This window comes from Vipera berus, assembly GCF_964194415.1.
Source record: "Vipera berus genome assembly, chromosome: 2".
Taxonomy (NCBI): Eukaryota; Metazoa; Chordata; class Lepidosauria; order Squamata; family Viperidae; genus Vipera; species Vipera berus.
In genome coordinates, this window is record NC_138203.1 from 107,764,862 (window position 1) to 107,780,929 (window position 16,068).

General features: G+C 36.8%; 1 protein-coding gene across 17 annotated transcripts in view; it reads left to right on the forward strand.

The window, feature by feature from the left end:
• Positions 1-16,068, forward strand: part of ADGRL3 (adhesion G protein-coupled receptor L3) — a gene marked incomplete at its 3' end in the record, with an annotated part of 400,329 nt that overhangs the window by 282,184 nt on the left and 102,077 nt on the right. For all 17 annotated transcript variants that reach the window (XM_081321797.1, XM_081321796.1, XM_081321791.1 and 14 more), the window contains one exon: positions 12,084-12,209. In XM_081321797.1, the coding sequence (XP_081177923.1) occupies positions 12,084-12,209 (126 nt within the window). The remainder of the gene's footprint in view (positions 1-12,083; positions 12,210-16,068) is intronic.

Below are 16,068 nucleotides of genomic sequence, written 5' to 3' on the forward strand. Positions count from 1 at the left end.
GACAGAAAAGTTAAGAAATTGGGAATGCAGATAGTTTTTCCATCAATCTTTCCAGTTGAGAGTCATGATACAAAAAAAAGGAGATTTCACAAGTCAACAGCTGTTTATGCAAATAGGAATTGATGAGAAGGGCTTGAATTCTGGGACAGAGGCCTGTAGTAACTTCATGAACTACTTCTGAGAAGAGATGGAATACATTGGGCAAAAACTGAGAAGAGTCCTTGGATAGGCATCTCAACATTTTCACTGGAAAAATGTTAAATTAGGGGGAAAGTAGGAGGAAAGTAAAAGTCCAGAACTGAATTAGCAGCCAAGAACTCGGGCCAAGAAAGCAGAACACAAAGAGAGTAGAATAGACATACCAAGAGAAGGAACTCAAAATCTCAAATGTTTCTACCCTAGTGCACAGGTTTAGGGAAATATACAGTGAGAACAAAAGACCTTAACTCAGAAATACAAATATGATAGGACAGGCATTATTGAAACTTGGAGGGATACTTAGGCACACAGCACTTGAATGTTACACTTTATTGAAAAGAAAGAGATTCGATAAAAAGTGTGGGAGTATTGCACTGTATAGAAAGAAAAAATAAACTTGCAGAGAAATTCAGGAATCCTCTTGAAAGTATTTGACAAAGAATAAAATTAGAAAGAAGCAAAAGCAATGCCATGATAACTTTGGGGGGGAGGGTGATTAAAAAGAATTACCTGAGCAGACAGAAGATACAGATGAGGTATTTCTGCATTAGATGACCAATCTTTCAATGAGGCATACAATCGTGATAATGGAGGATTACAATTGTATTATCACCTTCTGGAAATCTATATCTGCCTGGAAATAATTTCTTGTCCTCTCTTATTACCAACTTCATTTGTGAGATTGTTGGAGAAAGAACAATGGGCTCCACTATCCTGGATCTAATCTCTTCCCACAGGGAGAGGAAATGGATGAAGTCTGTAGACTGGACAACAACCTAGGGAGGTATATTGTCTCCCTGGAGCAAAAATATTACTATCCCTTTCTTCTCTTTCATTTGGGGACAAATGATACAACAATGAAGCTGAAACAATATTATCTGTACTTCCAATGAAAGATCAACATCCAATGAGGGAACAAAGGATTTCAGAAATAAATCACTCGCTTAAGGAATGATACCATCAAGAGAACTTCAAATTTGTAGACTACAGTCTGCATTGCCTACAAACACTGCATGAAATGGGAGATCAAACAGGTTCCTTGTGAGCCTAGCTGACAACTTTGCAGGAATTGGGTAGTGAAAAGAAGGCACAAGGGTGGCATGATAGCAGTGTTCCAATATTTGAGGGGCTGCCACAAAGAAGTGAAGGGATCAGCTTATACTGTAGCACCAGGAGAAGAAGCAATGGATGGAAACTAATCAAAAAGAGAAGCAGCCTAGAACTAAGGAGAAATTTCCCAACAGTGAGAACAATTAACCTTCAGAAGCTGTGGATGATCCCTCACTAGAGGTTTTTAAGAAGAGATTGGAGAGCCATTTATCTGAAATAGTATAGAGTCTCCTGCTTATTATTCTGGTCCCTTCCAACTCTGTTATTCTGTTAACTATCTGTTCTGTTAAGTAGTGAAGGCGATTGGCATCTTTAAAAAAGTCACAGTGTTATCCTTGGATCTATGATATCCAAGAGAAGGAGGAACTGAAAAAAATCAGACCTGGACTCCAGAAAAACCAGACTTTGAGTTGCTCAGGGGATATGTAGGTGAGATCCAATACCTTGAAATCCTAAAAAAAGAAAAATATCCAGGAGGGATGGGAGACGGGAAATTCTATAAAATGAGATATTGAAGGAGCCATAAAAACAATTCCCATAAGAAGAAGACATGGGACAAAAGCTAAAGAATTCAGTTTGGATACAAGCAGAATTTTCTAAAACATTGAAAAGCAAAAAGGACATGCTTACCCAATGGAAAGAGGGATGATTACAATGTAATTTCTAGAAAGGATCTCTATCAGAAAAACTAAAGCTTAGAATGAATTCAGGCTTAGGAGAGATACCAAAATAAATAAATAAAAAGGGTATGTTAGAAATAAAAGGAAAACCAGAGACAATACAGATCCACTTTGAGGGTGTAGAATATTCAGTGGAGCTTGCTCTTGTCATGTCAACCTGTTAACAGGTGTAGTATGTAAACATAGGATGATTGAAGAGTGGCTTTCCAGCTAGCCAGAAACACTTAGTCTGGTTTGTTCTCCCTTTCTTTCTCTGATATCCCAAGTTACTCTCTTAGTATCCACCTACATATTCTTTGGCAATAGCCTAACATAGAAACTCATTTTTTCATCAACAAGACTACATAGAAACTGGCCCCCAAAAGGCACATCTTGATCTTGAGAATGACCACCTACCTTGAAAGGTCAGTCGGCAAGCTGAAAACATGACTAGACTTGATGTCTGCTACTTTTAATCCAGTTCATTTCTACTTGAGTAAAAGGGCAGGGAGCAGCTTGACTCTACTAGTCATTTTGATTAATCTATTAAAATTTGTGTAACTATTATAATGGTTTACCTTTTGATGATTATCTGAAAATGGAAATGTTATGAGACTTTTGTGAGTCAATTTGAGCAGTTTGTCATGGAAAAATGGCATGCAGATAAGGATAGTAATGGAAGGATGTACAGTAGCTGCAATCCAACGTATGGCCTGGGGAGCACATATTGCAAAGAATCTTTCCTCCCATGAATAGGCAAACAAAAAGGGAAGCACATAAGAACTTGCTGTTTTATGCCATGGTTGGAAAACGATGGATAAATGTAACAAGTTTAGCCTTAACAACATAATGTCATGGTTTCTATAGATGAGACCAGTAAAAGCAGAACTCCAAGGCAAGAGGTTTCCTTAAAGAACATATCTATCTGTCTACAAAGTATTTAAGACTCAAATTGCCTAGTATAAAATTAGGACCAAAATTCCTCGGTCCCTTCCCCATAATTTGAATTCTAAACCCTGTTACAGTAGAATTAAAACTCCCTCATCTCTTGGGAAAAGTCCACCCTGTTTTCCACTGCAGTTTACTAAAACCTGTCAGGGAATACTACTTAAGACCTGTTCCCAAAAAAGCAGCTGGTCCCCTTTTAGTAGAGGGGTAGACCCATTATGAAATAAAACATAGTCTTGATTCTAGGTTGTACAAAGGAAAATTACAGTATTTAGTACAGAAGCTACTTGGGTAAAAAGTACTGACATCAAGGCAAATAGACTGATACATAGATTTTTTGATAAGCACCCTCATAAGCCTCGGGGAGATTCCTAACTCTAACTTTTCTTCGTCTTTAGGATTTGTTCTCTCTCTAGGGCAGTGTTTTTCAACCTTTTTTGGGCAAAGGCACACTTGTTTCATGAAAAAAATCACGAGGCACTCCACCATTAGAAAATGTTAAAAAATTTAACTCTGTGCCTATATTGACTATATATAAAGTAATTCTCTTGAATAGGAATCAAATAAACACAAAGAAAGTATTTTATAATTACTTTTCAATTTTTCCCACGGCACACCAGGCAACATCTCGCGGCACACTAGTGTGCCGCGGAACAGTGGTTGAAAAACACTGCTCTAGGGGATCCAACTGTCAACACTGCAACGACCTTGGCTGAAGCCATTTTTGTTTCATTTTCAATTACCACAATACTGGGAGGTGAGATGAGTGGTTTTAAGGTTAGGCTAAACAATAAATTATCCCTTGGGAACCAAGGTCATTGCTGCCTGACTTTTGGCAGGCTGAGCCTTCCATTAGAAAGTCTGCCAATAGTCAGGCAGCAATGACCTTGGTTCCCACAGGACAATTTATTGCCTAGTCTAACCTTAAAACCACTCCCAGTACTGTGGCAACCAAAAATAAAGCAAAAATGGCTTCAGCCAAGATTGTTGCAGTGTTGACACATGTATTCTGGCACCCTAAAAAAGCCCAGTAGTTTCTCAGTTATTGACTAGTCCCAAGGATTACTACTACAATTATGCAGTATTACTACTCTTAATGCTGCTGTTCATACTAAATAGCAGTAACAGCAGGTACCTTTTTAGTTTGTTTTGAATAAGGAATCAGCAGTGAAATGGTCAAACTCAAATCAATTGGCATCTTAAACAAAAAATATGTAATTAAAAAACTTGTCCAACAATGGTTCAAATGTCAAACGTAGTTTGATGTGACTACAAGTTGTAAGACAAAGTGAAATCTCTATATTTAGTAATTAATAATACTATCCCAAAAAATCTTGGTTGTTAACAAAATTTCCATCTGTCAGTTCCAAAAGGCCACACTACTTGGATCCACAACATATACTACACCAATACATTTTCACATCCTAGCTCCTAGGGAAGAACTGGGTGCAAATGAAGGCCCAAACTTGCTAAACGAGCTGTGGTTTCACATTTTTGTGTCTTTAATAATTTATTGTTTAGCTATTATGCCAAATCAAAATAAAAAATATTTTATAAAATGATTATAAAACCATTTGTTTTAAAATAGAGTAAAAGGCATAACTAAATGAAAATGAAACTGGTATTTCTGTGTCATCCATACAATTAACCAACCAGATCCACATATGCAGTTCTCAGTTGTGCTGTTTTGTTCAGATAAAGGGCCATATTATATATAATTTTGGAGTTCTGACCTCACATGAAGTAAGTTGTTTTAATGCAAAGATCCCAAAAGGCTGTTTGTCTAATGTGGAGTCCAAGATATGACTCTCTCTTTCTTATACAGTTGACATTCAAATAATATTTGTGCTATCTCCTCTATCTCTAGACCTTTAAAAAAAAAAAGCAAATACATTCATCATAAGAAACTTGGCGAAACCTTCCATTTTTAATCATTGTGTCCAGCTGCCTAAATCTCACTCAAGTAAATACCTCCCTAAAGTTCTTGAGCATTTCTGTATTTAATACTTTGTAATTTGAAAGGTGTGTTTAAAACAGCTAATCCATTTCAATGTGCCAGTTTACTGAGGCTAACTGTATCTTTCGGAGTATCTAAAAAGGTAAAGGTAAAGGTTCCCCCGCACATGCGTGCTAGTCATTTCCAAGTCTAGGGGGCGGTGCTCATCTCCGTTTCAAAGCTGAAGAGCCAGCGCTTGTCCAAGGACGTCTCCGTGGTCATGTGGCCGGCATGACTAGACGCCAAAGGTGCACGGAACGCTGTTACCTTCCCACCATAGTGGTCCCTATTTTTCTACTTGCATTTTTATGTGCTTTCGAACTGCTAGGTTGGCAGAAGCTGGGATGAGTAACAGGCGCTCACTCGGGATTCGACCCACCAAACTGCCGACCTTCTGATCAACAAGCTCAGCGTCCTAACCCACTGAGCCACTGCGGAGTATCTAGTATATCCTAAATTCTTTGTGAATAAATCTTTTCTCTTGTCTCCCAGAGACAGACCATATATTCCTGATATAATTTGTCAGTTATGCAATCGAAAAGGTCCCTAATTGAAATTTTTGCCTATTCTATTAGACACAATTTTTGTGATCTGTCAGTTTCATAGCATTGATTTGCATCAGTAATTGTATGACCTGATTGAACAAATAGTTTAAATTTCTAATTCAGCTCTAACTGCAGTAGCTGAGGTCCTTTTATCCACACTGAAAATACTACTCAGATGGTATGATTTTGTTTGCTCTAGTAATGGCATGTGTTGTAAGCCCCAAACTTCATCTCCATATAAAAACATAGGTGTAGTACTGACTCTGCATGCCTTAATAATTGGGGCTAAAGAATTTGAATCATAATGCTTTGTTATTTTTAACATTGAATTTCTATCTGCCCTTCTCGGAGTGAACTCCTTTGATGATGAGGGTATCAAGATCCAGTCTCATAGGAGACTACTCTAGATAAGGAAAGATGTTGGCTTGCTCAGTTGATTCGCCATTTAATAGCCATCAATGGCTGAGATGGCGTTTTTTAAAAAAACATGATCTTTATTTTGATGTATTAATAATCAAAGAATTATTAGGGCAGTAGTAGCCAAATCTTAACAATCAATGCAACCCAAAATAGAATAGTAAAAATCATATTGTCAACATATAGCAACATATGTTGGCTATCATAGTCATGTGTAGTTCAGAATCCTTCATCAGTCGTGGTAAGTCATTAACATATAGAGTGAATAGCAGTGGTGCAACTATGCACCCTTGTCTTACCCCTTTGTGAGTAAGGCAGTGTCCTCCTTGTCATGACTTCTTTAATCCTAATCCTCACCCTGAAGCCATTTACAGTATACTCTTTACACTATTTGTATAAAGGACTTTGGTCAGTGCAAGCAGGCTGGGTTCTGTATTGAGGACAGTTAATTTCAATTTCCTCTATAATATTTTTCTGTTTACTTAAATGCTGAACTAAGGTTTATAAAGGCATCAATCAGCTGTGTCCCCTAACTGACATATTTAGTAATCAGACGGTTCAAGACAAAGCAATAGTGGATTGACTGTGCCTGAAACCAGCTTGTTCTTTTGCAAGAATGTGCAGTACTTGTCAGCTACCCAGCTCTCAACTCTCCTCAAGAGGAACCTGGCATATATTTTAGCCACAATATCTGTTAGATGCATGAGCCTGTAATTGCTAGGATCCTTTTTAGGAACTACAACTGCCATCTTCCCCTTGGCTGCAGTATGGCAGGTGCTATTTATATGTATAAATAAACCCACCAAGAGAGGGGGCCGTGGTTGGGTATTTTTTGAATAGCTTGGCTGGTAGAAAGTCTTCAACAGGAGCTGTATTCATTGCTCTTCATACCTTTTGTAATAGATTTAATCTCATTTTCTAATACTGGTGGCCAGAGGGGTATAATTTCAGTTGGTAGTAAATTGCTATTTAGTAACTCTTTCTCAACAGGTTCCAGAGAGCAAACAGGTGATGATAATAATTTTCCCAATCCTCAACTGTGATTGGTATATTGAATATGAATCTCCATTCTTTCAGGATCCCAGCTACAGAGTGCCAAAATATAGCTGAATTATGACTTCTTGCTGACAGCTCATGTCCTGACCAATTTGAAGCAGCATGGCTCTCCCCCCCCCACCTTTGATTTAACAAGCTTTTTATATCCTCTTAGAGACAGCATCCTAGCCTGTATATGTACAAAGGAATGCCTCGGAGCAAATCTCTTCTGTGTTTTCAATTGCTTTTTCATCATTGTCAAACCAGGGAGATCTATCTATAAGGAAACTTTTGGAGGAGGGTTTGGTTAATAGATGTTTTTTTCTCAACCTATGGTACAAATTTATGAATACATTAAAGACTGATTGTTTGTCAGCCATGAGTGAGTGGACTGTTAAAACCCAACTGATAGTGTTCTCTGATTTGAGACTATACAGCATTGCCTTTATAGATATACTTTGGACCATATTAACCTTTTATTTTATTCTGACTCACCTCTCAGTTAGTTATAACCCATGTTATATGAGTTTAAGTCCAAACAGATTAGGACAATCACACTCGCTGGCTGGTGATCACTCTCTCTTAGATTGACAATGACCTCTGAGAACATCGGCTTTACTTTTTGATACACAAATTAAATCTAACACATTTGAGTATAAGGTAGATGGGTATACATAATCATTATCCTTGCCTACCAGAATTTGAAGATCATATTTAAAAATCAGCAATGTCAAGTTTAGATCAGCAGTATTATCTTTATCTCTTGAATGCCAATGATGATTATCAAAAATGTATTTGGAAGTTCACTATATTGACTGTAATCATATCATATAATAAAAGGATGTATTTGATGCAATATAAACATTTACCAGTACAAGCTCAAAATCTTTATATTTGAATTTCATGGTCAGTAAATAATAATAATAATAATAATAATAATAATAATAATAATAATAATAATAATAATAATAATAATAATAATAATAATAATAATAATAATAATAAAAAGTTGGAAGGGACCTTGGAGGTCATCTAGTCCAGCCCCCTGCTCAGGCAGGAAACCCTATACCATTTCGTACAAATGGCTGTCCAGTCTCTTCTTAAAAACTTCCAGTGTTGGAGCATTCACAGCTTCTGGAGGCAGGTTGTTCCACTGGTTAATTGTTCTAACTGTCAGGAAGTTTCTCCTTAGTTCTAGGTTGCTTCTCTCTTTGATTAGTTTCCATCCGTTGCTTCTTGTCCTGCCTTCGGGCGCTTTGGAAAATAGCTTGACTCCCTCTTCTTTTTCTCACCCTACTATTGCAATACATAATCCCCCTGAAGCTCTCCCTTTATACTTTAATTTTTGGGCAGAGGTGTACCAGCATTGAAAACCTGGGTGTTGTAATGAGTCACCCTCTTCTACTAAGCAGGTGTCTTGTAAAGCTATTTTCTCAAATTCAGAAAAGAATCTCACCAAATCAATTGATATTCTATACTAGAAACTATTCTAGAATTGTTTCAAATTCAAAGAAGTTCTGTTTTGAGCTCAGAAATTAGGAATTTCATTTTGGACACCTTTCTGAAATGATAGGAACACAAATGGGACACTTCCAGGTAGAATGTGTGTGTGGAATTTGGTGTTATACTTGGCACAATTCTAACCATTTTACAAGAGACCAGTTAAATTCTTTAGGTATTCTTGAAAAGTTCACCAATAAAATACATCAAATGACAACAAGGGCACGTTCTAGGTGAAATTCAGATGCCAAAATAAAGTATATGTTAGCTAAATATTTCCTCCTTCAATATCTTTAAAGTCCAATTGAGAAAAGAAATGCAAAATAACTAAATAGGATTTCCGAATCTGAAGCATTCTACTTCAGAAGTGAGTAACTGAATATAAAGGCTTTCTGGCAGAGACGTCTAGCTACCACTGAAGAGAAAGCATTACTATACAGTATTGATCCTTACTCTAAATGGGAAGCAGGAGCCTTCCAATCTTAGACAAGTAAACAGTTCTCTAGGATATGCTGAATTAAAAATGTTTAGTATATTAGTATATTTAGCTTACTAGGAGTCTGGGTGCTTCTGTGATCTCATGGGCATTATTTTACCTGGACTGTGTGTTAGTAATTCTTTCGGTAAGTTCTTTTTTTTTTATTGAAAAGTTTTATCATACATTTTGTCTGTAACAAACCCCCCTACCCCTCCCCTATCCCTCCCTCCTTACCCCTCCCCCCCTCCCCCCCCCCGACTTCCCAGAGCTAAGTACAAGGTATAAAAAACAAAAAAAAAGAATCATAAACAACCATATGTTAACAACCGTAAACTCTAAAATCTATCACTCTCTAGCTCATATAGGATAACTACAAACACTATTAATATAAAATATATAAAAAAAGAGAAAAAAGAAAAAAAAAGAGAAAAGAAGGAAAGACTTATTCAAATGCTACATGAAACTTTTTAGTCCCATATTTGTTCTGGATATACTCAATCCATTTTCTCCACTCCATAATATAGCGTTCTTGCGAATGATCTTTCAAATAGGCCGATATCTTTGCCATCTCTGCCAGGTCAGAAACCTTTAAAGTCCATTCTTCTATAGTCGGCAGTTCCTCCTTCTTCCAATACTGACCTATTAAGAGTCTTGCTGCCGTGATTAAATTCAACATCAACTTAGTGTCCACTACTGTTGCATCTGTAATTATTCCCAACAAAAAAAGTTGCGGACAAAACTTTATCCTCTGTTTAAAAATCTTCTGCATGTTCCACCAGACTTTTATCCAAAAAGCCTTAACCTTTTTACAAGTCCACCATATGTGAAAATATGTTGCGTCTTCGTCACCGCACCTCCAACATTTAGGCTGATAATTCGGATACATACTTGCAAGCTTTTTAGGATCTAAATGCCATCTATAAAACATTTTATAAAAATTCTCTCTTAGATTTTGAGCTTGTGTAAATTTTACGTTCCTCACCCAAATCCTTTCCCACGTATCCATTGTAACAACTTCTTGGATATTTTGGGCCCATTTAATCATACAATCTTTAACAAGCTCTGTTTCTGAGTCAATTTCTATCAATGCAAGATATATCCGTTTGATATGTGCTGGACCCTGATTTCTAATTTGCTTTATCAAATTTTCATCAGTCATTGTAAAACCAATTTTCTGGTCTTCTTTCCACCTGGCCCGTAGCTATTGAAACCAATTTTGAACAACCTTCTCTTCTCGCAAGAGGCTATATGATTTCAAACTCCAAACATTTCTTTCCAAGCTCAGAATCTCCTTGTACGTAGTCACATCATGTTTGAAACCAGCATGTATATTTTCTATTGCGTGTTTCGGAATTGCCCACAGTGGTATTTTACAATCTAGCTTATGTCTATACTTCTTCCAAACTCTCAACAATGCCTGTCTTAGAATATGCACTCTAAACACATTGTCTACCTTCTTGTCATACAACAAATATGCATGCCAGCCAAACAACAAATCGTGGCCCTCAAGATTTAATAATCTCTCTTGTGTCAAATTAATCCAATCACTTATTCCTACTAATGCAGCAGCTTCATAGTATAGTTTAAGATTAGGCATTTTAAGACCACCTCTCTCACGAGTATCCTGCATAATCTTAAGTTTAACTCGTGGCCTTTTCCCTGCCCAAACAAATTTATTGATACCGATTCTTAAGAAAGATTCTAATTTGGAGGAATGGCAGCGAGGTATCGGTAAGTTCTTATAAGCATATGATTATGTCATCAATATCCAGCTTCTCTTGGTCTTTAATTCTAAGAAGCTGGGGATATTTCTTAATAATCAGTGCAACTTCTCCTTTTCTATTGTTCATGTTTTTTTTAAAGAAATTCTATCTTTTCATTGCTGTATTTCACTTACAGATTTCTTATTAGGTCTCAGTTAATAGCTATAACCATAATCTGATTATTAAAATATAGAAAATGAAAGAAATGAAATTTAGGAGTAATGATCTTTCTGAATTTTTTTAATGGAGCTACTCTCTCGCATCCTCATACTGGGCACAAATCATTTGTCATAAGTCACTTTTTTATTGTAGGAAAAGAAAGGTAGAAAATTAATAAACCAAAACATTGGTTTATTATTTACATTAAGTCCTTCTGAGCTGCTATCTCCAACTAGCACAAAATTCAGCTGAAACATTTTTAATCAAGAAGAAATTTCTTGTCAGAGTTTAGTCAGCAATGAAATGGCCTCATGGAATGGAACTTGACTTAAAAGTAGTTGAGAATCATTTTGATTGGCTTGCATTAATAGCCAGAAAGTTGTGTTTGTCTGGAACTGCAGTTGATTTATTTATTAAGGATTGATTGGTTGAATTTATATTCTACTTCTCTATTCATATTGAATATTCAAGGAGCAACTAAAACACAATATTCAAAATTTAAAACAAATAATAGGAAAATTTATTTAAGTGAGGTTTTTTTTCTTAGTTTCCCAATTTATGCTCTGGTTTTTCCCCCCTGTATTTATACATTTCTATTGCAATGGACTCTGGCTAAACACAAATAAATATTGACTTAACAGTTAATAGAATATAGAGGTTTTTCATGTAAATTTATTAAAAACATAAAGCATAAAAATATCTGCATCTTAGTGACTATATTACAAATAATAATTTGCTGAGAAATTAAATTGAATAGAGTTGGCAAGAAATACATGTGACTCTGATCCTGATTATATTTCTTCTGATCTACATAGCCATAGATAGGATACATTGTTCTATTCTACTTCATTACGAAGAAGTTTTAGGTGGATTTACTTTGCTTTATGTTTTCATTTTGCTGGTTTATATTTTAAAATTTAAAAAATTCAATCATGTTGTACTTATCTATGTTGAAAGGTGATTATATTAATGAATGAACCATAAATACAAAGATGTAGAGCATATTGGTAGAAGAAAATGGAAATTTCTGAATTAGATAGGCTTTCCTTTTGTACCCCCAAAATTTTATTTCTTATTACTCCTTGAAAAGTCTGGATTTTTAATTGAACACCTTCATAGCAAATACTATATATTTTAACATATGACAGTAGCAGCCCTAATAGATATTCAGAAACAATTATAGTTGAGTCAATTTCCCAATATACACACATATAATAATTTTCAAAATTGAAGAATGTATTTCCTGCTAATAAATATCACAATTTAATTTGTTAGGTACGTAAAGAATATGGGAAATGTCTGCGTACACATTGTTGTAGTGGGAAAAGTACAGAGAACTCCATTGGCTCAGGAAAAACTTCTGGGTCACGAACTCCTGGACGGTACTCCACAGGATCACAGGTAAAAAGTATTTCTTAAGTTGAACAATTTGTTACCTTGCCCAAATAATTAACGTTTCAGTCATAATTATTAGAGTTCTTTTCAGCTCAGTTTCTATAACAGTTTGCTTATACAATATAAAATGGGCTGACTGGGGTTTATAAAATATAAGATTTTCATTGCATGCCAGATTCTGCCCCAAATTTCTGTGTTTTGAGAAAAAAATTACTTAGCTGTTGTTATTAATTGGACTTGCATCCCATTGTTACTTTTGGAAAAAATGTGTTCAATATGGCTAACAGGAAAAAATACATGGAAAATATTATAAAATATTATAAAAATACAGTCTTAAAAGCATTGTCATCATGACTTATTCAGAACTTTGAAAAGCTCAAAATGAAAAGCTCATTTTGGGCAGGGGTGCCATTTTTTGTGTGCCTGTCATGCAGGCCTAGGCACAGGTCCCTCTAGTCCACTTCATTTCTCTTTGAGGGCCACATCACAGCACTTTTGATGATATGCAATTATCTTTTTTCATATATAATTTATTTCTAGAAACATTAACAAATCCTTGGAAGGAGACATGGACATAAGCAAGGAATAAGCAAGATACAGTTAACAATGAGTCCCTGCAACTGGTTTTCCCATAGTCTTGGTCCCCTGATCTTGAGGGTCCTAAGCTTTTCCTTCAGAGTTGTCTTATGTGTCTTGGGGAAGACACGTGATGGGTATCTGTAAATGCTTTAGGCATTTACTAAAAAAGGCTTACTGCAATTACTCATCACAGCTACAAGCAAATCATTGGATGTAAATATGAAAGCCACAGCCTGCAAAGGTACAGAAGGCCCTCCACTACTGCTCTGGTACTCAAACTTTCATCATGTCTCCAAAATCCTCTGGAAATTATCATGCTTTGCCTCATGCTTGTTCAATGTCAACCATTCAAAGTCGCTAGCACTCAAGCAATATAAATGAATGAATGAATGAATGAATGAATGAATGAATGAATGAATGAATGAAGATAGATTGGTGTGACTTTGGGTTCTTCCGCACAAATTGTTACCCATAGGCAGGCAATGCTTCATCAGTCTCATTGAGAGGCTTGAACAGATCATATCAGTTTCATCTTGCCCTGCCCCAGCATGGATGGCAGCTTGCAATTGAGCTTCCTTGTCTCATCTGCTTCATGTGTGATATTTTCCAACTTATACCTGCACTTAATTTTATTGGGGCAATATCTGTCTTCCTATTGGTCACTCTATGGAGATACTGGCACACACATATCTTTCTGTTCACTGGTCACAGTTTCAACATACATTCTGCGTACAATGAGAAGGGCAAGTACATATAAATCCTGATTGGTTCATCCTTTCCTATGTGCATGTACAACAGGTATATCAATGGTTAAAGCAAGTGAGAGATGATGAGAAAGGACTGGACTTTTCACATACATAAAGCACATCCTGAAACCAGTAAAAAGAAGACAGGCTAAAAAAAGATGTGTAAAATATAGCAAATACTGGTAGAAATTCTTGGGAAAAGCGACCCCTTGGGTAACCAAGTACCAAACAATGTAGGGCTTTAAAGGTGACAACCAGCACCTTAAATTGCACCCAGGAACATACCAGTAACCAGTGCAGCTCATGCAGAAGTGGTGTTATGTGCTGTCTATCTGGCACTTTTTATTACTCACGCAGCCTCATTCTGCCACAGTTGAAGCTTTTGAATCTTCTTCAGTGGCTGTCCCATGCAGAGCACATTTGCAGTATCTAAATGAGAGGTTAAAAGGGCTTGAGTTACTGTGAGCAGTGCCTCTAGGAGCAAGAACAGATGCAACTGGCATACAACCTGATGGTGTACAAAGTCTCTCCTAGCCATGGCCTGCCAACTGCAGGAGCGATGAGTCTAGAAGGAGCCCCAGATTGTGCACCAGGTCTACACTAACCCTATCCACAACTAAAGATGGAAAATCCTTGTCTCCACAGGGTCCAAGAACCCATAGCAACTCTGCTTTGCTAGGATTGAGTTGGAGCCTGTTTCGTCTCATCCAGTCCCCAAATATGCCACTATTATAGAAAGATGGGATACTTAATTTACTTTATTTTTCTGGGAAGGGATTTGTTTATGAATATAAAATGGAGAAGATGGGGAAGTCCGTTCCTGGCCAGTAGATGAGCACTGAATGGCTTTGATGTGTCTTGCTTACCTTGGTGGGCAGGAATGAAACTTTATCAACTGCTACCATATCTGGTCAGATTAGCCATAATAAAATGTTTCTAGTGTCTTGATGAGTGAAATGATATGAACAGTCCTGGTTCATTCATTCTAATTTTGAAATAAAGAAAAAAAAGGATAATGGAACAGTCTGTCATCTGGAAGTGTCCATAATTGTCTGGATGAACAGTGTTAGAGAGAGGGGAAAATTTGTTGTAAATAGGAAAGTCTCTCTCTCTCTCTCTCTCTCTCTTCTCTCTCTCTCTCTCTCTCTCTCTCTTCTCTCTCTCTCTCTCTCTCTCTCCCTCTCTCTCTCTCTCCCTCCCTCCCTCCCCTTTTTGGTATTTCTGCTTGGACACTTGAATAACTTGAATAGAATGCCTTCCCACAACCAGATGTTATGTTTTGTTCTATAGTCCAACTTCTAATGCTGTAGCCCCTTTTTTGTAATAGACCCATGAAGTTACTCCATTATTCTCCCAACCTGCTTCACAATAAATATCATGAAACAGTTCAGCCTTCTCTATGTTCCTTTCAAAGTCCCTCATTTCTTTATTTGCTCCTGTTATTAAACATCAACAGCTGCCTCAGACTTAACTTGTCCATCTCCTATATAATGTGCTTCCAGAAAAGACTAAAATAGTGACATCACATTTTTTTAAAAAAAAGACAAAATACTGGTGGGGTTTCCTATTATGTGCTTACCCTTTATAAAGGTCTTGACTACATCAGAACAGGTTGTATTGTAGGGAAGGAAGAGAGATAAACGAAGAAAGAAAACTGAAGCCCCGAAGGTGAAGCTCTGAAGAGCTAGGAGAGAGCAGAAGCAGCAATGAAGGAGAGAGAGTGACACCAGAATGACAGCAGTGGCCCAGGGACATCAGAAGACCCCCAAGCTTCTAAAGAAGTTCAGTCACTGGTAGTGAACCAGAAAACAACTCACAGAACTGGCATTGAAGAGCAACCCAAAGACTAGCTCAGTGATGGTGAACCTTTTAGAGACCGAGTGCCCAAACTGCAACCCAAAACCCACTTATTTATCGCAGTGCCAACACAGCAATTTAACCTGAATACTGAGGTTTTAGTTTAGAAAAAAACATTATACATCATACATTAACATCTTTTGTCTTAAAAGAAAAATACAGTAACAAAGCTTTCAATGATACAAGCAACTTTTTATTGAAAGGTAAAAGTTTGCACTTGGCATGCTTTTGAACAATTAATGTGATTTTTGCTGTTGTATGCATGCTGATAATTTATCTAACCTTGGCTCATACTTTGTAAGTTTGACAGCAACACATGCAGCACTCAGGTCATCTGTTAGTCTGTTTCTGGTGTCAGATTTGATATAATTCAAAGCTGAAAACAGCTGCTCACAAGCGTAAGATGATCCAAACAAAGTAAGGGAAGGAATCCCAAGTGTTTTCATTGACTTAAAATTATTTGGCAGAGAATTCCACACTTTTTTTAATTACATTTATATCCCGCCCTTCTCCGAAGACTCAGGGCGGCTTACAAGCTTAGCAGTAGGATTTTATTTTTATTTAAGGATTTTATTTTCAGAACTAACTGTGCTGTCCTTCGTCATCCTTGTTTTTGCAAGATTGCTCTCAGTAAGAATGAGGCGTGCTTTGGCTCCATTTTCACCAGGAAGGGGCTTGGGGAA